The sequence below is a fragment of the Pelodiscus sinensis genome, chromosome 21 (genome assembly GCF_049634645.1).
Source record: "Pelodiscus sinensis isolate JC-2024 chromosome 21, ASM4963464v1, whole genome shotgun sequence".
In the NCBI taxonomy this organism is placed as follows: Eukaryota; Metazoa; Chordata; order Testudines; family Trionychidae; genus Pelodiscus; species Pelodiscus sinensis.
This window is the reverse complement of record NC_134731.1, coordinates 6966614-6990595: the sequence shown is the minus strand read 5'-3', so window position 1 is coordinate 6990595 and position 23982 is coordinate 6966614. Positions and strand designations below refer to the sequence as shown.

Sequence of the window (23982 nt, the reverse complement as noted above, 5' to 3'; positions counted from 1 at the left end):
ATGTTAAATAGTGTTTTAATAAATAAAGCATAACTTGAACCATGTGTTAATCAAGGTAAATTAGCCTTCTTGTTTATTTCAAATTGTCCAGCTTTGATATGACATTTGTATTAATCGGGACACAGGGTGTAATAAACGCTCATGATTACATACAAGTGTTTGATGTTTTAAGTGTTTTGTTTGTTATAGGTTCACATATAAAAAATCAGATCCGATTTCTGAATAGGTCCAATTTGGTCATAAGACCAAATTCTAGGGCTGGGTTGGGCAAGATGCTACCCGGGGGCTGGATGCGGCTTGCCTCACTTTGATCTGGCCCGCGGACGGCATCTGGACGCTTTCTGTTTGTATCCTGCTGCCTGTGCCACTGAATTTCCAGGCTGTGGCTTAGGCAGCAGGATCCATTTTAAATGGCTCCCGGTCATGGTGCTACCTTGGCAGAGGCCGGAGCTGTGAGCCCTTTAAATAGCTGCAGCAACCCTGAGTGGCTGCCCTTTGCTGAGTTTTAATTCAAAGCCTCTGGCCCCAGACAACTCTGGGGGAGGTTAGTCGCCAGCCCCGCCCCTTCTGCCCTAGACCCCACCCCTTCCAGGGGATGGAGCCAGTCCATGACCATGTACCAAAATTCATTAAGTGCTCCCCCTTCAAAAATTATTGCTCATCCCTGTTCTAGAGCTATGGCACATGCCCCACATTGGGACACACACATGGACTTCCGAAACAGCATAAATATTTGCTGGTATTCTGGCTCATGTCAGCCCCATACAGCCCATACTGCTTATTCCAGGAGTGTGAGTAATCTGTCAGAAGAGTGGATGTGAATAGGGGCTGTTGCTGGGTCAGGACATAGATATTCTTAAACACATGGATTACGTTGGCTTTACAATGAAACATGGATATTTGGCTCCAGTTGTAGGTTTTGAGGAGTATCAGAATAGAAGCAGCCAAGCTGCAGTTCATGCCAAAACTGGGCCCACATGAGTGAAGTAGTTAGTTCTAAAACTTGTAATGCCTGTATGTAAGATTGAGAGAAGCGTAAATTCAAGAGTAAAATGAATATGGACCAGATCATCAGCTACCGTAAATCAATGTAGCTCCATTGTTTTCTATGCTCATTTATACCAGCTCAGAATCAGTTCCTTTACTTTTCAAAAACTACCCAGTGCCAAATTAACTCTGCCATTAAAAACAATCGGGCTCATGTGAAATTTCCACACGGATATAGGATATTGGTGCTCCTGCTCAAAAGTATGTTCTGTTGCTCACATGATCTTAATATGGATGGGGTGCACAAATGGTCACTTACGCTTCTGAGTAGACATTTGTGCCCACAGATAGCTACATTTCATGCTTAAATTACGCATGTGGCAGAATGCACGTTGGACTTGTTCCCTTGTGTGCCAGACTTCTTGAAAATGCGGTCCTCAGTGTTTCTAAAAACAGTTCGAGGTGGCCTTGAGTACGTAGCCTTCAAGACTGCAGAATGATATTGTGGGTTTTTTGCGGGGTAGGAGGGAGACTTTCACTACTTTCAAAGATCCCATTATTTAAAGCGAATTTACTCATGAAACCTAACCCAAAGGTGAAATTGTTTTTCTCATTTATATGTCCGTAATAAACAACGATGCAATTAGATAGGTGTTAAAAATAGGATGTAGTGGAGATGTTTAAATTACTCGGGTTTCCTGGATTTTATAGCAAGTGCCCAACTGAGATTTGCTGCTCTTCAATTTTGTCTTTGGGGCTAACCAGCTGACGCCTAGTTGAAAAGACTTATGTTCCTACAAGGCCACAGAAGACTTTAGTATTCAGCCTTCGTCTCCTTGGATTTTGGAGAACTCTGTGTACCATCAGCAACTTCAATCCCACCCTCCAGACCAACCCTCATCTATCAAACCCAGGCTGAGAGAGAGAGAGAGAGGAAGCTCCCAGATAAACATACAGCAGCGCCTAAACTCCTAATCACTCTAGGCTTCCGCTTCCAGGCCCTATAATTAGAAGTCCTTCTTTTCCTTGTATTCCCAGTTGACGCAAATGCTTTTTGTGGCTTGGCACCTCGTTTAGGGCGTGGGTTTAGTTTATGGCCAGGCCAGAGTCTGGTTTAGTCTTCTGATACTGCATAAATAGCTCTTAAGCCACAGTCTACATCTGCACCAGTTTTTCCTTTTATGTATGTATTCACTGTATTTCTTAAATTCTTTTTCCTGAAATAAGTTGATTGTTTCCCAAGGAGTATGCACAAAAAATAGGAAGTTGTAAATTAAAGCAAATGTATCTGTTAGCTAAAACAAAGATAAAGTGCCTATTTTTTTTTTTCAAATCTAGGATAACAGTTCCTTTTCAACTGACTTTTTAAATCTCAGTAGATTTGAGAAACCACATAGTAAAATAGTCATTAATTTAGTCTCGCCGCTTCCTTCATGTTATCCATAAGAAAATCAGAATGTTTGCAGTGAGACGCATATAAAGGAATATCTAGTTTACACACAAATTCTCACTGGGTTATGTGTATGTAAGAATTGGAATTGGTTTCAGATGTTATCTGCTAAACAGGGATTAATGCCAGTTTGAAAAACAAGCAGGAAATCCTGGAGAATTATTCACTTTTCATCTGTGATTATTCATACAAAATGCATCATAAGAGAATACATTTTGGGAATTAACTTAGGACAGCACTAACCTATATTTCCATCTAAACACAGTCTTTGAGAAAGCAATTGAAAGGTCTGTTAGGAAAACGGAATTTAAAATTGGCTGCCTTTGAAAATGAAACTAATCATTAAGATTCCACTTCATCTCTTTCTCTATTGGGGTTGTACATTTCCACTATGCTGTTAGGGAACTGCACAAAGTATTTCTGTTTCAGGGAGCGAGAGTGAGAAACTGGCCAGCAGAGTTGTGGTAATTGAAAATTGTAACTCCTCGCTGTGAAGTAAAGAGAGATGGAAAATACCATGTGCACATATGCAAACGTGCACACCAAAAAAGCAAACATTCCAAACCTCAGTGATTTATCGTTTGAATAACAATAAGGAAGATATTTTAAAATACTAATCGTCTTATTAAAATGTACTTTGGTCTAGCATGTCTGTGGTATGGAGCATGAGACTAGAAGATTACTGGGGTTTAGACAAGCATGTAGCTGTGTATCCAATGCAAATGTCGGCATGATGAAAGTAATTTTTTTGCCTCCTCCAGAAAGTTACTAATGCAGCGAAGGTTAGTGTCATCTAGTAATATGCATTTGCTGCATGTGGTGACATACGACAGAATTCTAGATAAGAAACAAACTGCCAAATCAGATAGCCTCTATCTTTCCATTTTAAGAAAAACTCCTTTCTTCCCAAAAACTATATTATCTTTCACTTCTCTACTCTTTCAGCAAGTAAAGAATAAAAAAAAGAAAAGAAAAGAAGAAACACAGCATAGCAAAAAAATAATTACATTGTGTTGCTCTGATAATAATTCCAGATATGCAAGCACATTCCAGATATGCAAGCACCAGATATGCGTAATTCAAATACACATAAAATTCAAAGAACGCACAGATAACACCATCGGAGTACATCCTGTGTTCTTTAAAATGTTTTTTAAATGATATTGTGATCAGTTCTGACAGAGGCACATAGGGATTAGAGATTAGGATTAGACATTTGTGAGAGAACTAGTCCAAATGAGAATTTTGGATCAACATAAACTTGGTTTTATTACAAATGGGATTTTTATTGATAACATATAAAAGCAGTTATTTGCCTCTAAATCAGCGGTGGGCAATACTTTTTTACCAAAGGCTACTTCAGAAATTTTTGAATTGGCCCCGGGCTGCTGGAAGGGGCGGGGCTTCATGCGGAAGGGGCGGGGGCAGGACACTTCAGTGCTTCCTCATTCACAGACCCTGATAGGACAAGGAGGTGGGGGAGCATGCCAAGTTTTTGCCTCTCCCCACCCCTCAGGAGAGAACCTCCAGCTGCGCTGAACAGTCAACAGTTCCTTCTAGGCACCCATGCCTCTGGTGGTGGGAGGAGATGTCATGCGCTCTCCTCCGCCCCCAAGTCAGTCAGGGCCTAGGGGAGGGGAGTGCATGCGAAGTCTCTTGCTCCCTGCCCCAGCCCTGCAAGGGAGCACCACACTTAGAATCAACCGCCCGCTGAGCAGCAGCAGGCGGTTGACTTGAAAGGCCGAGCCCCTTGCAGGCCGGGAGGAGACTGTGCGCTCCTCTCACGCCCAAGCCCTGATCCTTCAATGAGCTTTCAGGACCTGGGGGTCGGGGCGGGGGGAAGTGCGCAATGTCTCTTGCTCCTTGTCCTCTGGTGTGCGGTGCTTAGAGTCAATCGCCAGGGTTGACTCTAAGTGCTGTGCCCTCCCCGGTCCCTAGGCCCTGGTTGGCCTGGGGCGGGGGAGTGGCAAGGCCCCCATCGGCTGGATTAACCCACTGGTGGGCTGGAGACCCTTTTGCCCACCCCTGCTCTAAGTCAAACATTAGTGTGTATAAATCATCATTTTATACACAGGCGAGGACATACTAGCTTCCTTAATTCTCTTGCCTTAACACATGGATGCCTGTCTGTCCTGGGCTAGTTAAATTCCATTCCAGAGGATTGAGAAAATGTGAGAGGATGAATGTGAGAGGATGAATGAACTCATGACAAGATTGCTGACTAGACTCTTAACTATTTATGTGAGCCTGTTTTGAGCCTATAATAGTAGTGATGCCTGGACAGGACCGTATGGCCATTTACCTTAGCTAGAAGGTTGGAGGCAACTTTGAATGTCTATTCTGAGGGATCATATGGCACGAGGTTACCACTGTGATCTTTCCAGCCAACGGTTATCCTGAGCACAACTTTTCAGAGAGATATCAGGCCAAAGCCTGTGTGTCTTGACAAGGATTGGACTGTGATGAGTGTTTGCAAAGTGTATGGACCAGCTAACTAGCCCCCAACCTATGCAGATGATGTTGTAAGACAGAGTAATTGGGAGTAAAGGTCAAGACAAAACAGAGATCTGCCTGCTCTCTTGATCCATCAATCACCTCTGAAGCAAGCATCCCCCTTAGTTCCTTTGGACAGGCCACCCACATGGGGAAGAGGTGAAGACAATAGTCGTTAGCTATGCTAGTCTGCCAGTTTGCTACTGTCTTAGACACGCTAGTTGGCAGCAAACTCTCTGACCAAGCTACTCCAATGACTGGTTCCAGGAACTGCAGTCACCATCTTGCAGCATCTACGAGACAAACATCACAGGACCCTAAAGTAGAAGAAGTTCTACCCTCTTTTAGGTATCTTATTTTTCCCTCTTTCTTTTTAAAAAAATGTTTATCTGTGTATTTTACGGGAAGATGTGCGTGGTGGTTTATTAAAGTGTGGATTGTGTGTGTGTAGTTTGAAAAGTCTGCTTTGGAACTGGCACAGTAATGATTCTCTAAATCCTAATTCTGATAGCGAATCACTCCAAGGCTATGTCTACACAGCAGCATTATTTTGGAATAACTGACGTTATTCTGAAATACCCTTGGTCCCACCCAATCCTCCCGATGCTTCACTCCTTTCGGGGGTATGGAGCCGCCCGTCCCTCCCCACTTCATGGCTGTGGCTGTCAGCCCTGCTGTGTATTTATTAAAAACTGTTCAAGTAAACTGATTTCCATTTTAAACTTAGGGTACGTCTAGACTACTGCGTTTTGTCGACGGAAGTTTTGTCGACAGATACTGTCGACAAAACTTCCGTCGACAAAGAGCGTCCAGACACATTGAGTTCTGTCGACAAAGCAAGCTGCTTTGTCGACAGAACTCCGTAGTCTGGATGCAATGTTACAGGCAATAACACCTTCTGTCGACAGAGTTCTGTCGACAGAAGGTGTTATGCCTCGTAAAATGAGGTATACCAGCGTCGACAAAACTGCTGAGTTCTGTCGACGTTATGTCGACAGAACTCAGCGGTCGTGTAGACGCTGGTATAGTTTTGTCGACAAAAGTCCACTTTTGTCGACAAAACTAGGTAGTCTAGACACACCCTTAGATCTGTCTGGAGCATGAAACGATCACTGGTGTATCTCCGGGTTAGCATTGATTTTTGTTATGCATTCTGCCAGACATTCTTTCTTAAGGCAGTTCATGAAGAGGGTGGCATATTGGAAAGCTGTCCCATTGCCCATAGATTTTTTTCCCCCCTACTTTGGACAAAGTGTTGTTGAATGTAAAGTTATTAGGGGCAAGGATGAGTTGAGAATATGTTTGGGGTGGAATCAGGCCTAGTAATGTTCCCGCCCATTTAGCTGAAGCAGTCTGCTACCCACGCAGAGGAGATCATAACGTTTTCTCCAGGGAAGTCTGTGTGTATTACTGGGGGTAACACACTTCATTCAAAGGGAAATAATCTTGTGCATTTACAGAACACAACTAATGACAATGGTGGGTATTATCGCACAGTAGACACTCGCATTAGAGCTGACTTCTCTTTTTGCTGCTGGGTACTGGACCCTCCCCAAAGTCTGCTTCAGGCTTTGCCCCCACTCCACCTCTTTCCCCAAGACTCATCTCCCCACTTCTTCCTACTCCTACTCCACCCTGCCCTCACCTCTTACCCCGTCTCTTTGGAGTCGATTCGCCATGCTCTGGAAGTGCCAGAAGAGAGGAGGAAGAGTTGGTAAGCGCTGGGCTGCCGAGGCATGGGGGGGGAGGGGAAGCTTGGTGCTGGTGGGTCCTCTGCCCCCGCTGATCTTCCCCAGGGGTGCTCCAACTCTGGAGCACCCATAGAGTAAGTGACTATGACATTTGCTAACTTGCACTTGAACAACTTTTACTATATTTCTTATAGACGTGTCCCTGCAAACAAAGGAAATTTTCAGTGAAAATATTAACATCCAGACCAACCTCAACTCAAAGGCCTTTTTTGTAAAAATAATGCCCAAATCGATGCATAGGCTCCTCAGCTCCACTATAGATTCTTTCATTTCCAACACTCAGAATCAGTGAAAAATGTCTCTGTTGGATAGAATCTTGTTGACGTCAGCGGTAAGACTGGGCATTTGTCTACGGTTTGTCAGGAAATGGATCCGTGCACTGAAGATCGCTTCTCTTTTCTTCTCTCCCTGCCCCTAATGGTTACAGTCATAGGTCCCGACCTTCCTTCCAGCCAGGGAGTGCTCAACCTCCCCCCTTTCTCTCAAGACCCAATGAGGTCAGGAATTATCCCCGTTTTACAGATGGAGAAACTGAAGCATAGAGGACTTGCATGGCTTGAGGTCCTGGAAGAGCAGGGAATTGAACCTGAATCATCCTAATCTCAGGTTACTTCTCTTAGCACTACAGCCATCTTTCCTCTCAATTGCGGCATCTGCTCTATCTACTAAGCTTTTTGTGGTTTGCCGGAAGGAGGAGTCCCTCTCTGAACTTTGGTAGGTCCAGTACATCATGGCTCTGCTGAAACTTGTCATTTTCCATGAGATGGGTGAGAGCTCCCAGGATTCACAAGGAAGAATGAAATATAAGGTGAGGGGAGGTCTCTGCTTCTACTGAGCAGCTTTCTGTTACCTAGTAAAAGATGCAGATCGTGGCTTGGTAGCAGAGCCGAGGAGTGTTCATGAGCAGTGCTGTGGAGCCAGGATTCTTGGCTTCTTTGGGTGGTGGTCATATCTCTGTGCAGCCATATGTCAGGAACTGATCTATCAATTGGCTGTCCCTGGTGTACATGGCAAAGCTTGTGATGATGGGCACCTCATGTCAGGAAAGATGTGGATGAACTGCAAAAAGTCCAGAGAAGAGGAACCAAAATGATGAACGGTCTAGAAAACATGGCCTATAAGGGAAGATGGAAAGAGCCGAGTTTGTTTAGTCTAGAGAAGAGAAGACTGAGGGGACATGCCTGCTTTCAAGTACACCAGGCAATTCACGGCTCCTCCAAAAGGGCTGGGAGGGAGGGGGAAAGAGCAGGAAGTGTGGGGCTCTGGTGCCCTGGAGCGTGAGAGGTGCATGGGGATGAAGGGCAGCCAAGGAGTCCTTGGCCTGCGTGTGGATCCCCAGTGGACCACATGTGGCCCATGGGCTGCAGGTTGCCCACCACTGGTCTTAGATGGTGTTTGGTCCTGCCAAGAGTGCAGAGGGGACTGGCCTTGGTGATCTCTCGAGGTCCCTTCCAGTCCTATGAATCTGTGATTAAAGGTTCTAACTTTTTTCTTTTTAACTGTAATTTTTTTTAAAAAAGTGGCCTATATCAGTGATATGGTGCTGTGCATATATGAGAAGCTTTGAGCTTGTGGTGAATATGACTGGTTGGCTACAGGGAGAAGTGAGAAATTGTTTTCTCGGGACGAGTCAGTAACTATTTCCCCACAAAACTGTCTCATATAATGCAGTTATCCTTTGAACAGTACAGGTGGAACTTCTTTAGTCCGGCACTCTCTGGTCTGGCAACATGGCACGATTTTAGTTATCTGGATGTGCACTTACCATGGGTCTGACCAAGATTCCTGCTGTCCCATAAAGTTTGTTTACAGCCACCAGTCCTTGTTCTCAGTGTTCTGTTCTGTTGTCTAGCTCTAATTTACCCCTAACTGTCTTCCAGGAGCCCAGTAAGCTGTGGAAGAGTTGGTAATGATGCTAGACAATATTGACATCCTAAGGTCTGGCAAATTCTCTTGTTTGGCACTGGTCAGGTCTCGAAGATGCCTTACTAGAGAGGCTCTATCTGTAATTGTGCTAAATTTGGAGCCTTACATTTAATTTAATTTAGTGGGAGATATCAGTTCTGCTTTCAGTGGAAAAACTCAGCCTTAACTGTGGTGTTGGTGCATATACCTTTGCAATACATCATTCATCACTTTTTCCATTGATGCCCTCATCGGGAAATGTGTAAAATTCCTCTTTCTGTAGATACATTAAAGTGCCTTTTAGATAACATTGAAGATATTTTATCTGGAAAAAAAACTGTTCAGGTAAACTGGTTTCCACTTTAAACTTCTTTAAACATAAGCATCTTACTGTAAGTGATAAATTATTACATTATTGTGATAAGCAAGATAATACAGGTTTACTGTAGGAGGGAATGTATGTTGGGTATGTTTTATACAGTCTTCTCAAGCTCTGCCATAACGCCTCACTTTAGTATAAGCAAAAAGTTCTCCATTTTAGTATAAACAAATGTACTCTCATGGCAAGCTTGCCTAAAATATGTACTGTAGTTGTAAATGTCCAGAAACTGCAGTATGGGCTAACATGTAGAAGGAAGAAAAAAAATAAATCGCATTTACAACTTACTATCATTCTACTGATCTTCATTCTAATTGAATAATTTCAACACTCTGCATTAGGGCCTGTTTTCTGTTATGGTAACACTTAATATTTAACTTGCAAACTTGGTTTCTGATTTGCTGGCTTTTCATGCAATAAATCAGACCGTTTCTGTGATAAAGCTTGGAGAGAGAGAGGCTCCCTTTGAATATATTTAGGGAGGGGGTTATCTTTATTCTATGTTTAATAGTGTTTTCACTTGCATGAAAGATGGGAATTGTGTTGGCACATCAAATCTCCATTTTATTAGCTGAGAGTAAATGTTTACTTGCGTAATTCAGAGCTGTAGGGAGTAAACTGCAGTTTGCAGTAACTTTGGTGCTTCATAATGATCGTGTGCGATATTAACTTTCAGCTTGAGTGTCTTGCCTGTACAGCACAGTTCAACAATGTTAGTTACCTGATTTCTAATGTACTTTTGCTTATAAATGAATTGAAACATCTGTATTAAATTAATCCATTTAGAATGAAATCAATTTCTCACATGATTTTTTGTGTGTGTGACCAGAAAACCAAGTGAAAGACAGGATAGATATTTTAGGCCCACCTCCTTAAACTTCTTTCTGAGCAGCGATTAATCCATTGTGCTATTTCTTTCCTTTACGCAGGGATGCTGCTGGTCACGACTGACACGCTAGGCCACGATTTCCATGTTTTCCAAATACTGACACATCCGTGGTCGTCATCACAAAGCGCTGTACATCATTTATATACACTTCACAGGGGAGAGACTGAAGCCAAAGTAAGTTAAAATGATTAAATAAAGACTAATGTCCAGATGGATCAAATTACATATTTTGTGTGCGCTGGCACTTTTGAGTATAGTGTTCGGTTCAGCAAGGAAAAGAGCCTTCCTTATATTATAGCCATAAGAAGGGATAAGAGCACAGAGTTTAATCAGGACAGTAAAGCATCTTTTGCTCTGTCATGTTTACTCAAACATGCCATCACCTCCACAGAGTCCAGATTGCAATGGTTTCATTTAGCCTTTCCTCATGTTGCATGTTAAACATTTGTTTCATGCCTTTGAAGCAACTGTCAGTTGGCTATGTTTTTGTGGGAAAGACCCAAGAAATGTAAGAGAAGTTGTGGTGGGGGAAAAAAAATCAGTATTATATATTTGACATAATGCCATGAACCTTAATGGGTTTGGATAAGAAAACTTAAGAATAAAATACAACTTAATATAGTTTATGTAATTTCCTAATTTTAATTTTTTTCACAGACACTCTTGGCATGATACTCCTGGTCAGGATTACTTTAGTACAGGCAATAGACTACTCCTGAGTCTGCCATGACAGGCATCACTGTATTATACTCAGGGGAACCCCATCTTTTTAGCCCTGTGTAACTATTGAAAAAATATTTTATAAATTACCATTACTCACAGCATGGATTTAGACAGTGGATGTAATCTGGAGTACAGAGAAAGGCCTCAGGCAAGACCTTTGTGGCTCTTGTCCTGGAAGCTAGGCTCATAAAACTACCACAGTTGTTGTTATTTCGGCCTTAACTACACTGGCATGTTTTGTCACCAAAAAGTGCCTTTTGGAGACCAAACAATGAGAGTGTTTACACTGCAATGCGACTTTTGTTGGGGGGAAAAACACCCAGTTTTGGCGACAAAAAACGTTGGCCCCTGTGAGAAAGTTTTGACTTTTCCCTCCCTTTATTGTCAGCAAAGAGTCAGTGTGGATGCTGCTGTTTGTTTTGACAAGAGAACTGGCTTCTGCCAGTATCCCACAATGCCTGGCCTGATTGTTGTGCTCAGTGTTTTGTGATCTCTGCTGCCCTGCAGGCATGTGCCCCTCCCCTGTCAGAGCTCTGGGAAGTATCTGACAGCTGAGTGAGCTGCACTGTTTGGGGAACAAATAAAGAACACATCATTGGGGCACTTCTGTTCTGCCCTGCACTAGGAGCACAGTGGCAGGGAGACTGCTGCTGCAGAAGGAAGGCTGGAGAGATTGCTGTGCTTCTTTGACATCCCTCAGCAAGGAGAGCTCTCAGGGCTACGAGGGAATCCCAAGAAGCGCAGGGATCAGCTTTGCCTTCCCACAACCGTGGATTGTGTGATGCTTACCCACAGTGCTTTGCTCTATCAGTTGAGAGGGCACTAGCAATGTAGCCATGTAATATCAACAATGGGAGGTAGAAAAAAAGGTTTGACCTTTTTCACTTTTGGTGACTTTTGCATGTCGACAGCACTTTTGTCACTAAACCTTCCCAGTGTAGACATTAGGGATGTAATAGTGAAGCTGGTTAAATGATTAACTGATAAGTAGATGCTTATCGGTTAACGCTATTGGCTACATGCAATCCCCCTGCCCACTGCGGCTCTGCATTTTAAGTATTTTGGGAGCTGGTGCACAAGCATGCTGGCTTAGGTCTAGCTTGAGCTGGGTCTGACAACTACCCCTGCTGCGGCTCTGCATGTAAAGAACCTGAGAGCCGGGACTGAGCCAGCGTGCTTGTGCACTGGCTCTCAAGCTCTTTTAAATGCAGAAATGCAGAGCTGCTTATCAGTTAATTGTGTAGCCGACAAAAGTTTTTTGGGCTACACAATTACCGAATTACACACTTTCTAACATCCCTAGTAGACATAGACTTACCGTTTTTTAATAGGCTGTATATCCCTTCTCTCCTGGTAGAGGCTGGAAGCATTTATTGGTACCATAGCTATAGATGTATGTTAGGATCTGGAAGTTTTACTCATCCAAAGGTTTTGGTGCCATTAGCTCAGTTAGGAATCTTAACTCAGGCACTTGAAATATTCAGCTTATCCATGCTAGCTGTTCCTGGAAGGTTTAGAACCCACTGGAGAATGGTGTTCCAAAGAACAATGTAGTATTAAGTGTATGCATTATCTATACAGTAACTGAGACTTTTTTATTGCAGTGCTGGAAAACTGTAATTGCTAAGATAGGTAACTACTTATATTAGGAATACATAGCCAATGGGGAAAGTGAGAAGAAAGGATTGAGTAGTCTCAATTTAGGCACCGAAAAATACAGGCACAAAAGTGTCTAGTCCTCTTTGAAAATTAAGACAATTTAAAGAACCCTGATTTTTAGTTCTGTTTATCTCCCCTCTAATAATTAGGTTCTTTTAAGATACCCACAACTTAGGACTCTGAAATTCATTAGTTATTTTGGAAAACATAGAACACTATGGCTACGTCTACATTGGCCCCTTCTCCGGAAGAGGCATGTTAATTTCCAACTTCAGAATAGGGAAATCCGCAGGGGATATTTAAATATCCCCCGCGGGATTTAAATAAACATGGCCGCCGCTTTTTTTCCGGCTTGGGGAAAAGCCGGAAAAAAGCGTCTAGACTGGTGTGATCCTCCGGAATAAAGCCCTTTTCCGGAGGATCTCTTATTCCTACTTCGAAGGAATTCCTTCAAAGTAGGAATAAGAGATCCTCCGGAAAAGGGCTTTACTCCGGAGGATCGCGCCAGTCTAGACGCCTTTTTCCAGCTTTTCCCCAAGCCGGAAAAAAAACAGCGGCCATGTTTATTTAAATCCCGCGGGGAATATTTAAATCCCCCGCGGATTTCCCTATTCTGAAGTTGGAAATTAACATGCCTCTTCCGGAGAAGGGGCCAATGTAGATGTAGCCTACATGTATTTAAGGTCCCTTCCAGTCCCTACATTTTTATGCTTCCACATCCTCCTGTTCATCTGTACAAAGCGAATTTTATATTATAATTAAAAAAAAACCAAGTAAACATGAAATTGACTCTAACCATACGCATATCAAACAGTTACAGTATTTCAGAGAAGAAATATTTTAGAAAATGAAATTAGAAGATTCCAACTGAAAGGCCTTTAGGTTTATAAACAACATAAAAGAGATAGATATTCCTTGCATGTATATGTGTATCCTATAATGTATTTACCTCTTTATATGTATTTCTGTTCTGGATTCATCAAAGACTGTAATGATGTTATAGTCATCCAGCAAAACAAGTGTGTGGATCCAATTAATGTGAATTGAGATGTTCTGTGGTCTGTGAATTAGCGTGATATTGTCAGCTGACAACAATTTTCTTTTGAAAGAGCAATGTAGTAAAACAAATATCGCACATTTTCTCAGTAAATCATGTGTGGTACATCCTTTTGAGTACTGTCCCAGCATATGTGCTAAGGCACTGTATTAAAATGTTTCAGAACCAGTGGAATGTTTGAAAATTCTCCTTGTTTGTAACATAATTCTAATTTCAGAGAATTATCGTGGATACTTCTCTGAAAACTTCCACACAGTGTGCAGCGGCGGTCAAAAAGGCAAATAGGATGCTAGGAATTATTAAGAAAGGGATAGAAAATAAGACACAGAATATCTTACTGCCCCTGTATAAAACTATGGTACGCCCACATCTTGAAAACTGTGTACAGATGTGGTCTCCTCACCTCAAAAAAGATATTTTGGCCTTGGAAAGGGTTCAGAAAAGGGCAACTAAAATGATTAGGGGTTTGGAACGGGTCCCATATGAAGAGAGGTTAAAGCAACTGGGACTTTTCAGTTTAGAAAAGAGGAGACTGAGGGGGAGATATGATAGAGGTATATAAAATCATGAGTGGTGTGGAGAGGGCAGATAAAGAAAAGTTATTTATTAGTTTCCATAACAGAAGAACTAGAGGACACCAAATGAGATTAATGGGTAGCAGGTTTAAAACGAATAAAAGAAAGATCTTCACACAGCGTGTAGTCAACCTGTGGAACTCCTTGCCAGAGGAGGCTGTGAAGGCTAGGACTATAACAGAGTTTAAAGAGAAGCTAGATAATTTCATGGAGGTTATTAGGTCCATAAAAAGGCTATTAGCCAGGGGATAGAAATGGTGTCCCTGGCCTCTGTTTGTCAGAGGCAGGAGAAGGATGGCAGGGGACAAATCGCTTGATTATTGTCTTTGGTCCACCCTCTCTGGGGCACCTGGTGCTGGCCATTGTCAGCAGACAGGCTACTGGGCTAGATGGACCTTTGGTCTGACCCAGTATGGCCGCACTTATGTTCTAATTTAGAGCATGGAAGTATTTCTCTTGGAGTGGGTGTAAAGTAGACAAAAGTCTAACCAGCAAGAGACGTATTGGTGAGTTTTACAGCTCCCTAGATATTAAAACAGTCCAGCAACAATATCACACCGGCGCCTGTGATTGCTTAGACAATCCTATCATTTGAAACATGTACATAATTTGAATGTGTATGTTCTAACTCTGGCTTTGTGAGTAGAATAGTGTTTTCAGTTTTATGGTGAGAAAAGCATTGTGTGTTACTGTGCTCTTGTCTTTTGGTTAACTGCACATATGAATTGCATTTAACCTAGAAGGATTTTTGAGGCTGTTTGATTTGTAGCTTGTAATTCAAATGCAGATATTTTAAGACACACATTAGAAGCTACCATACTTACATTCTTGAATATGATAGTATTTATACACTTATAGAGTTGACTCTTTTTTTTTTTGTTTTGTTTTTGAGCCGTGAATCAGCTCCGTGATCTTAAAGGTCACCTTCTGTAGTGTAGCTAGAAAAAGTTCTAATTTGTGTTGATATATACCAATGATTATTAGAGTGTCAAAATGTATTTGTTTTTTACCCATTGTAAATTCAGCGTATGCCTCTTTACTTAAGCCTTTTTTTTTTTTTTTGCTTTTGTACCCCTTAGTCATATCAGTATCATCTGTTTGTCTTTCCCTGATGTTGGCAGGGAAAAATATTTTCCCAGTAGAGTTTTATTCAGCATAGTCTCATTTGAAATTGCCTTCCTTTACTAGGAATCTGACGCATTGGTGTGCACTGCTGTAATCACACATTCTTGCCACACTTTTTGTTTGTTTATTCCCTTTTAAACCGTTTTAGTTTCTAATGTGGTAGAACTATTTAGTTCACTTGTATATATATTTATTTAACAATATTTTTCTAAAAACTTTGTTGTTGTTTTTCACAAGGCAAAAAAGGAGCTTAGTGCATTTTTTCCCAAAATGGAGGGGTAACATCTTCAAACAATTAGTGTAACATGAATGTTATACTTAACATTGGAAAAGAACCTGCTTCACCCAGCTGACGAAGGTCTTTCCTTCTCTATGTGTGCGCGTGTGCATATTTGCATTCCCAATAAGGAGTTTCACGTGGCGTTGTTGATCTTTTGGAAGTGTAGTTTGGAGGAAAAGTTGCTCTATTTTTTTTTATTTGACATTGTGAAATTTGGTAGAGGTACATTCAAATGGAAGCTTAAAGAAAAGTTTTCAGTTAAATCAAAATCCAGAATTCTCTGTGTTTGACTGGAAGATGCCCTTTCTCTGTAATCTAGTTCCACAGTTCATTTGAGGTACATAGGCCCCTAGTCTTGCAAAGATTTATGAATGTACCTAACTTGAGACGACTCATGGGAATAAAATTACATACATGCATGAGTTTTTGCGGGATCAAAGTCTTTAGTTTCCTGTCTTGTGTTGGGCTCTCAGATATTTTTTCTGTTTTCAAAAAACTCTTGTCATGTATTTTTTCAGTATATAAGAATTAAAATAGGGTTTAGCACAATAGTTTAAAGCATAAATGTGATTAAGTATTAAGATTAGGTGACTCAATATGAATGAACTTGACCTTTTAACCAAATCTTGGAGCTAACCTAGATTTAAAAAGTTTGACTGATAATCTTTTGGTTTTCCTCGCTACCTCAGCACTCGCCTGGTTTTGACCAGAATCAGCAGAGGCAGTATCAGAATGCTGCATTAAGCAACCAATCAGTCAGCCAGCCAACAATGAAACAGTCCCCCCACAAATGAAAGAGAAATGAAAATCAACAGCAAACTCCCCCCAATGTCTGTTGCTGTGGTTAATTGCAAAGATCAGGTTGGCCAAGAAAAAAGGTAATCTTCCAAGCTCTGCCCACATAACGCTGTCCCACACAACATGCCAATTACAGCACATTATGGGGTGTTGAAAATACAATCGTGCATGCTCTCTGAGTTGCCTGGGCTTAGCTGCCCTTCTGTGGGGTCCAAATACACCCATGGACTGCGTGGGTCTCCCCTCCTTGGCTTCCCCGTGGTAAGGTTATATGCCATACCTGACTTCATGAGCTTGTCTCTGCCTTGCAGGGGAGACTTAGGTGTCTGCTGAGCTCTTCTGGGCTTGGCGCCTACTTGATAGGGGGGATGTGGGGACCAAAGTAGTGGTATTTCCCAAATCCACCTACTTTTGTTGCCAATATGAGCTGTCTCAATAAATTGTTCAGATCGTCGTGTTGCGATCCTCCCTTTCTTCTCTCGTGCGCTTCCAGCAGTGAACGTGGTAACAATACTGATACCTGAAGTAGTGTTATCAGGCGTGTAAGTTACACTCAGTGAGATGAATGGGAAGTGTAGGAAGAATGGTCTAGGAGAAAGCACTGGATTGAGGGACTTAGAGACTCCAGATTCTGGCTCCGCTGCTGGTTTCCTGTGTGAACTTGGATGGCTCCCTGAAGCATTGTCTATATCAGGAGTTTGTACTTGTCAAGCTGGGATATAAATCAGCTGCCCTGCGCACTGAGTGTCTGTGTGTACCCTGCTGCTGAGCGCTCAACAGCCCCAAGTGTGTGTTGATCTACGGCTGTTCTGAGTACGCTGCTGTGCTGTAAATTTCCCTCCAGCTTACTGTACGCTAACTCCATCATACAGACGTGCCGTTACTATCTCCTGTGCCTTCGTTTCTGGGAAAGTACTTTGGTACCTCAGCAGAGAGTTGTGAGGGCAGAATCCATTTAGGATTTGCGAGCTGTTCCCATATGGTGGTGGTCTAGGCCAGTATTTCTCAACTTTTTTTTTTTATAAAGTACCCCTTTTTCAAAAAAAGAAAAAAAAGGTACCCCCAGTACCTACAGGTTTCAGACACACACAATTGTTTCTACCATTGGAACACATTTGTTTAAACAACTTTATCGTAGCCAGGCGGGCGATGAAATTTTTGGGCGTAAAAAGTACAAAAATAATAACATGCTGTAAAACTTAAAACAAAAATTCAGTTTTTTCCAAATTTCAGTTGTGTTGTTGTACCCCTCAGACTTCTCTCAAGTACCCCTAAGAGTACTCCTATCACTGGTTGAGAAATACTGATCTAGGCTAAGTACCTTGATAGTCTGGTCAAACCTTTCAGAGCTATTGTTTCAAGTTCTGCAAACACAGATTACTTCTCGGGCTGTCTCAACAACCGTAAGAGCTAGAAACTTTTCTTTTAATGAAATGTTAGAGTCTGGAAAGTAAGAAGGTAACACAAATGAGATTCCCCTTGGTGTGTCACTGCCGACATTGCAATGCAAACCCTTGCGGGAGATAGATTTGAAAGTCTTAGGAAATCTGTGCTCATCAGAAGAGTCAATTTTGGACAGTAATCTAGCCATACCTCCCACTGTCCTCCTTTACCCAATATGAATCCATGTTTACATAATGCGACAGAACTTTCCACCCACACACTTTTTGGAATGTAGGAAACCAAGATGTAGTGTGCTCTGAGTGGAGCCATTTTATTTGCTTGCAGGATGAAAGTTAGGTTGTCTGCACTTTCTCTTTGATCTTCAAGTGCAAACAGAAAAAAGGGCCTGAAAACAGCGTTATCTCGACCTAGAACAAATAAGTGTGGTGATAGCGTTGGTGTCTGATGGCCAGGGTCCTGTGTAATCTTTCTGGCAGTCGGACTTTTGCTTGTTCTGACTCACAAACTGCTGTTATAACTGACCTCAGTCAATGTAGGTAAATAGAAAGAATGATAAAAACATGCCACCTTGTGCTGTCAAGAGACATACCCTAGTTTGCACTGCTACAGAAAATGCAAAAATGCCTTTCCGACGTGATGTCAGAAAGTATGCTTAAGGTTAAGTGACATTGTATCTAGACAGCCAGTCATTTAAATATTGTTACAGGCAGCTACCCCATGTTTAATGCAAGTCTCTCTTTTCTGATACAGTAATGTAGTCACAAATATTGAATCAGTCTGTTGAAGACAGTATTTCTGGGAAATAATCTTGCCCTGGAACAGTCTTGAAATAGTAAAAATTGATTTAGAGTCGTTAATCATTCACTGATGAAACTTGCTAGTAGATAAAAATGTTGCCCGATGAATTGAGAGATTTGGGTTCCACTTCTTAACGGGACTGTGAAGAGTGAGCTCGAAAGCATTGACCTTTGTGAATGTACTCACATTTTGTCATTGCTGCATTAGTTACTCAGACTGAAGAGGCGCATAGGATTGTTTGCTGTGGACTTGAATTTGCCATCCTTACTGACAGAGTGAAAATTGCTTGCCGATAAGGTACTATGGACAGTAAGGGTGGCATAACTGAGTCCTGTGCATCCAATACAAATATCTTGTGGTGTCCATGGTTTTACTTCTTTTTTTTTTTAATAGACACTTGTTATAATACAAAGTCTTCCTTTAAATTTCTGAGGGAAGAATACAGACCAGGATTTGCTAATTTTATATTGACCCTTACTTCTTCACTGCTGTGTCAATGCCTTCTTCCTATATAAAACAATACAATCCTTTGCTCATGAGTTCACAATGGGGAACGTTATTGTCTGACATTATGTACGGCATTTACCGCAATATCTCTGAAACTGAGAACATCTGGAAAAGCCCGTCGCTGAGGGAGCGAATTGCAGACATGACAAGTTAAATGCCTGATGAGATAATGCTGATCATGCTTTTCTGTTGTTTCACTTCACTGTTCAGGTACAAGGCAATGCAATAAAGCTTGTGGAAACTTCTCTTACCATTGTCAGCCTGATAACTTATTAGTTCAAGCTCTGAGACAGCGCCAGGAAGATCAGAAGGTGTTCTAATAGCTTGTTTCTTGTAATTGTCATGAAAATATAATGTATGCAGTGTTGTAGCTATGTCGGCCCCAGAGATAAGGGGGGTGAGGTCATATTTTTTTTATTGGACCAGAGGTAGCCATGTTAGTCTCTTTCAGCAAAAACAAAAGGGAGTCCAGTGGCACCTTGAAGTCTAACAATTTTTTTATGGCATAGACTTGCATCTCACTTCGTCAGATGTATGAAGTGAAAGGAAAATAAACAGTTAATGCGAATACAGACTAGGGATGTAAAAAGTCAATTAATAATGGTAACTGTGTAACTGCTGAAAATTCTAGTGCTTACATGGTTAGACGTGCTGCGGGCTCTGCAGTATAAATCTTACCTATTGGCCCCACTCCCTTTGGAGACTTCTCTGCCACAATGAAGTTGCCTCCTATGGAGCCGGGCTGCCAGGGTCTGCCAGCTCCACTCCTGGGGAGAAGGCTTCAGTGTTTAACCAATGACGTTAACCAATAAGCACCAGCTTATCGGTTAACCGGTTATTTGGTTAAACTCGAACATCCCTAATGTAGAGATGGGAGTGTCACATCAGAGCTAATTCAATCAAGGTGGTTGTGGATAAGAAAGTGAGAATAACCATAGTGGAAAATTACTTCTAGTAATGAGAGAGCCATTCCCAGTTCCTATGCAGACCCATTCTGAAGGTTTTAAATTTACATATGAATTCCAGTGCGGCGGTTTTCTGTTGCAGTCTGGTTTTGAAGTTTTTTGCTCAAGTATGGCAACTTCCAAGTCTGTGTGTCTAGGGAGGTTAAAATATTCTCCCGCTGGTTTATGTGTGCTGCCGCTCTTGATGTCAGATTTGTGTCCATTTATTCAGTTGTGTTGAGATCTATGGCAGAGGGGCCTTCCTGTCACATGATGGCATATATCACATCAGCAGATGTGCAGGCGAATGAGCCTTTGATAGTACAGCTGATGTGGTTAGGTTCTATGATGGTGTCACTAGGGTAGACGTGTGGACAGAGTTGGCAATGGGGTTTGTTGCAGGGATTGGTTCCTGAGTTAGTGTTTCTGTGATTGGGGGAAGAGTTTGGTGGTGAGTATGTGTTTCAGTTTGGAGGTATGTGACAATAAGGGATCGTCATCTAGAATAGGTTGCAGATCCTTGATGATGTGTTGGAGAAGTTTTAGCTGGGAGCTGTAGGTAATGGCCAGTGGAGTTTTGTTGATTTGTTTTCTTAAGTCTGTCCTGTCATAGGTGATTTCTAGGTGTCTGCCTGGCTCTGTCAACCTGTTTCTTCACTTCCCTAGGTTGGCATTGTAGTTTTAAGAATTCTGGATAGAGATCCCATAGGTGATTGTCTGTGTCTAAGGGACTGGAGCAAATGTGGTTGTGTGTTAGGGCTTGACTGTAGACAGTGGATCATGTGATGTCTTCTGGATGAAAGCTGGAGGCATGTAGGTAAGTTCCACGATCAGTAGGTTTCCAGTGCAGGGTGGTGTTTATGTGACCATCGCTTATTTGCACTGTAGTGTCCAGGAAAGGGTTCTCTTGTGTGGAGTGGTCCAGGCTAAGATTTAAGTTGGGTTGGAAATTGTTGAAATCCCAGTGGAATTCATCAAGAGCCTCCTTCCACTAGGTCCAGATGATGCAGATGTCATCAGTGAAGAGCAAGCAGAGGAGAGGCACTTGGGGTGGGAGCTGAAGAATCGTTGTTATAAGTCTGCCATAAAAATGTTGGCACATCATGGGGCCATGTGGGTACCCAGGGCAGTGCTGCTGATTTGACAATATTAAACATCCCCAAATCTGAAATGGTTGTGAATGAGGACAGCATCTAGCTGCACCGTGACAGCTTGTAGTCCATCTTTGTGTGAAATGTTGGTGTCGAGAGTAGGAATGTGAAGGGTTGACTGGCATGCCTCACTCTTAATGGTCTACCAGTTCCAGTTACCTGGTAAGGGCTGGAGCAGCTCCCCGTCCATGGCGGGCCCAGCCACCTCCACCCCTGGTGCAGATTAGACACTGGCTCCCTGGGAGTGGGCCTGCAGAGCCCACAGCAAAGCCACCTCCCCAAGAGCGGGCCCTGCAGAAGCAGGGAGGTTTTGCTACAGGCTCTACAGGATAAAGCTTAAAGAAGCTTATTTAAGCTTTATCCTGCAAAGCCCGCAGAGCATGTAACCACTGTGATTGTTAATGGTTATACAGTTGCATTTTTACATCCCAGGTAGAGAGCTTCTACATCCATAGTGGCTAGGACGGTGTGTTCTGGAAGTACACCAATGGACTGTAGTTTCCCCAGGAAGTTGGCGGTATCCCGAAGATAGCTGGGAGTGCTGGCAGCAGAGGGCCTGAGGAGAGAGTCTCTATAGCCAGACAATGCTGCTGGAAGAGTGCTAGTGCCTGAGATGATTCTTATTTTTCCTGATGAGGCGAGAGACCAATTTCCACACTTACACAGAGCTCTTCTTCTAGGCAAAAAAATAACACCTTGCCAACCTTTTCCGGTCCTGTGAAAATACACGATCAAACTCTGGACTGTAAGTTTAGTGCATTCACTGTTGTGTTTCACTGAGCATAGCATCTACTGATTATTTTTTTTTAATAAAAAAAAGTTTATTTTAATATATCCGTAAGAACTGTGTGCACAGTTAGTACAGTATTAACTTTTAAAAGTCCTGGAGTATCTAGGCTGGATGTGAGCTATGAGTCATTGCCAGGAGTAGAGGTAAACAAGGTCAGCATCTGTCCATGTGATCATTTGTGTAATCAGTCTTACCTCGTAACTGTCCCTGTTTTATCGACTGTTTTGAAAATAAGCAGTTTTCCAGGTACTGGAGTAGACTTCCTTTTGCTAAATTCCATGTTAGGCTTCTGATGTGTTATCTATGTCATCTAATTCAGATTGGATTTAAATTTCAGAGGAAGGGTGGTAGGGGGGTAAACAAGGAATGATGGTAAGAAAATCACACTTGCTCTATATTGCTGAACACAAAGGAAACCCAAGTGATAGATTTGATGATGCCCCAGAAGAGCGAGGGGCAACCAAGGCTAGTGAGTGGACCACATGAGTGGTCTCTTTCTCAGTGGGCCGCAAGATTGTCGTAATCAACTGTCTCCCAGGATAAGATCGTTTTGCTTACCGTTCTTTTTACGTGGAATTTGCAGGGGAGTGCCATTTGAACTGTAGCAGTGCTTTGATTGGATGCAAAGCAAGTGCATGGTTCTTACTGTCAAATTGCAGGCCCCTCACATCACGTGGCCTTGCTGGAGATGTGTGTCACTTTAGTAATACTGGTAGGAAAAAAAAATACATGGATGGAAACGAGCGGAATCTAACAACCCTGCGCATGGACAAATGTAAACATGGACAACCAAACCCTGCGCATGGGCAACCAAACATGTCGTGGGCCACACATAGATCCCTGAAGAGCTGCATGAAGGATACCTGCCACTGCTCCAGAATCTAATTCTTTCTGGATTTCTAGGACTTGGTTCATGTAATGTTACCCCCAGATCACTGCATTCTTGGAGCATTAGCTCAATAGGACTGCTGCCAAACCATATATAATGCAATCAAATTCCAGATACTACAATATTCATGCTGCCCCATAGTGTGTCTGGACCCAGAAGCAAGGTTTCTTCAGATTTCAGAAGGCTGTGCAGTCCTAGTGCACGAAACCCCGGACAGATAGAGAGATGAGGGAAAAGTAAAAGAGTGACCTGCAGGAGAAGGAATTGAAGAGAGACCAGAGAAGGGAATAAGAATGGAGAGAAATAAAGGAAGGTGAGGCAGAAATAATTGGAAAATGGAGAATGATACAACATGAAGAAATAGTAAGGATGGGGAAATAATGTAACCAGAAAGGATGAGTGAAGCTAGAAAGGAGAGGATTCACCGTGGAATACATGGCCAGTCAAAGCTTTCTTTTATTATGTATCAGTTAAACCACTTTGCAGACTGTTGTATGTCCTTTCCTTTGCAAACACTGGATTATTTCCTCCCAAGGGCTGTTACAGTTTACCAGAATATTTGAAAGCATTGTTTAATTGACTCAGATGGGAAAACAGTCTGCAGACACTTGAATATAAACCAAGAGGAGATCTAGCTGTTCCATAAAGTGACTGATTGCTAAATGAATAGATGTTACTACAAATATTTAACTAGAGCAGAAATAATTATGTCAGAGCCAAGTGAAGTACCTCAAGGTTTGATTTAGAATTACTTGGACCAAGAAATGGGAAGGAGTCCATGGTTATAGAAGTCTGTTCAGTATTCTTCATAAACTTAAAAGACCCAGACATGTGAGCAGTAGTAGTTGGAGAGCGTACCTCCTCATTACAGCAGTACTGTTGTACTAGTGCTTTGGAGAGGGGATAGCAGTTAAGCCCAGACAGTCATTCAATCCTTCCGAGAGGTTACAGCCAGCTACAGCACCTGCATGATGCTTTGCGGCACCTTTTTGGGTTGAAAAAATAACAGTTTGGCTCCTGAGGCTTCAATCGCTACCGAATGGGGAAGAGTGACAGGGCCTTGAGTAAGTATTCCAAGAGAGAGACTGAAAGGATGTGATCAGGAAGTTCTGGTTTTGAATCGGCAGTGTTCCAGCAGATGTGTGCAAGCGAGGTATTCTGGAAAACATGCGTCGGCGTTCCAAGGTACAGACCTTCAATCAAGAATCTGCAAGAATAGTGGAATACTTTGTTGACACACTGGAGAATTGAATAGCCATATTTCATGAAGGGTTCTGCAGCTATTTCTGTGTTTTAAGCAGAAGTGAAATAAGTCTCCCTCTCTCTTTCTTGTCCCCCTTTCAACCAGAACTTTCTTAGTGCACAAGAAACACACATCTCAGTACTGCAGGCTGGGAACATGCTTTATTCAGACGGTAATGTGGCAAG

General features: G+C 42.3%; 1 protein-coding gene across 14 annotated transcripts in view; it reads left to right on the top strand.

Moving 5' to 3' along the window:
• Positions 1-23982, top strand: part of BCAS3 (BCAS3 microtubule associated cell migration factor) — a 593281-nt gene that overhangs the window by 168085 nt on the left and 401214 nt on the right. For all 14 annotated transcript variants that reach the window (XM_075904719.1, XM_014581354.3, XM_075904717.1 and 11 more), the window contains one exon: positions 9895-10028. In XM_075904719.1, coding sequence (XP_075760834.1) covers positions 9895-10028 — 134 coding nt within the window. The remainder of the gene's footprint in view (positions 1-9894; positions 10029-23982) is intronic.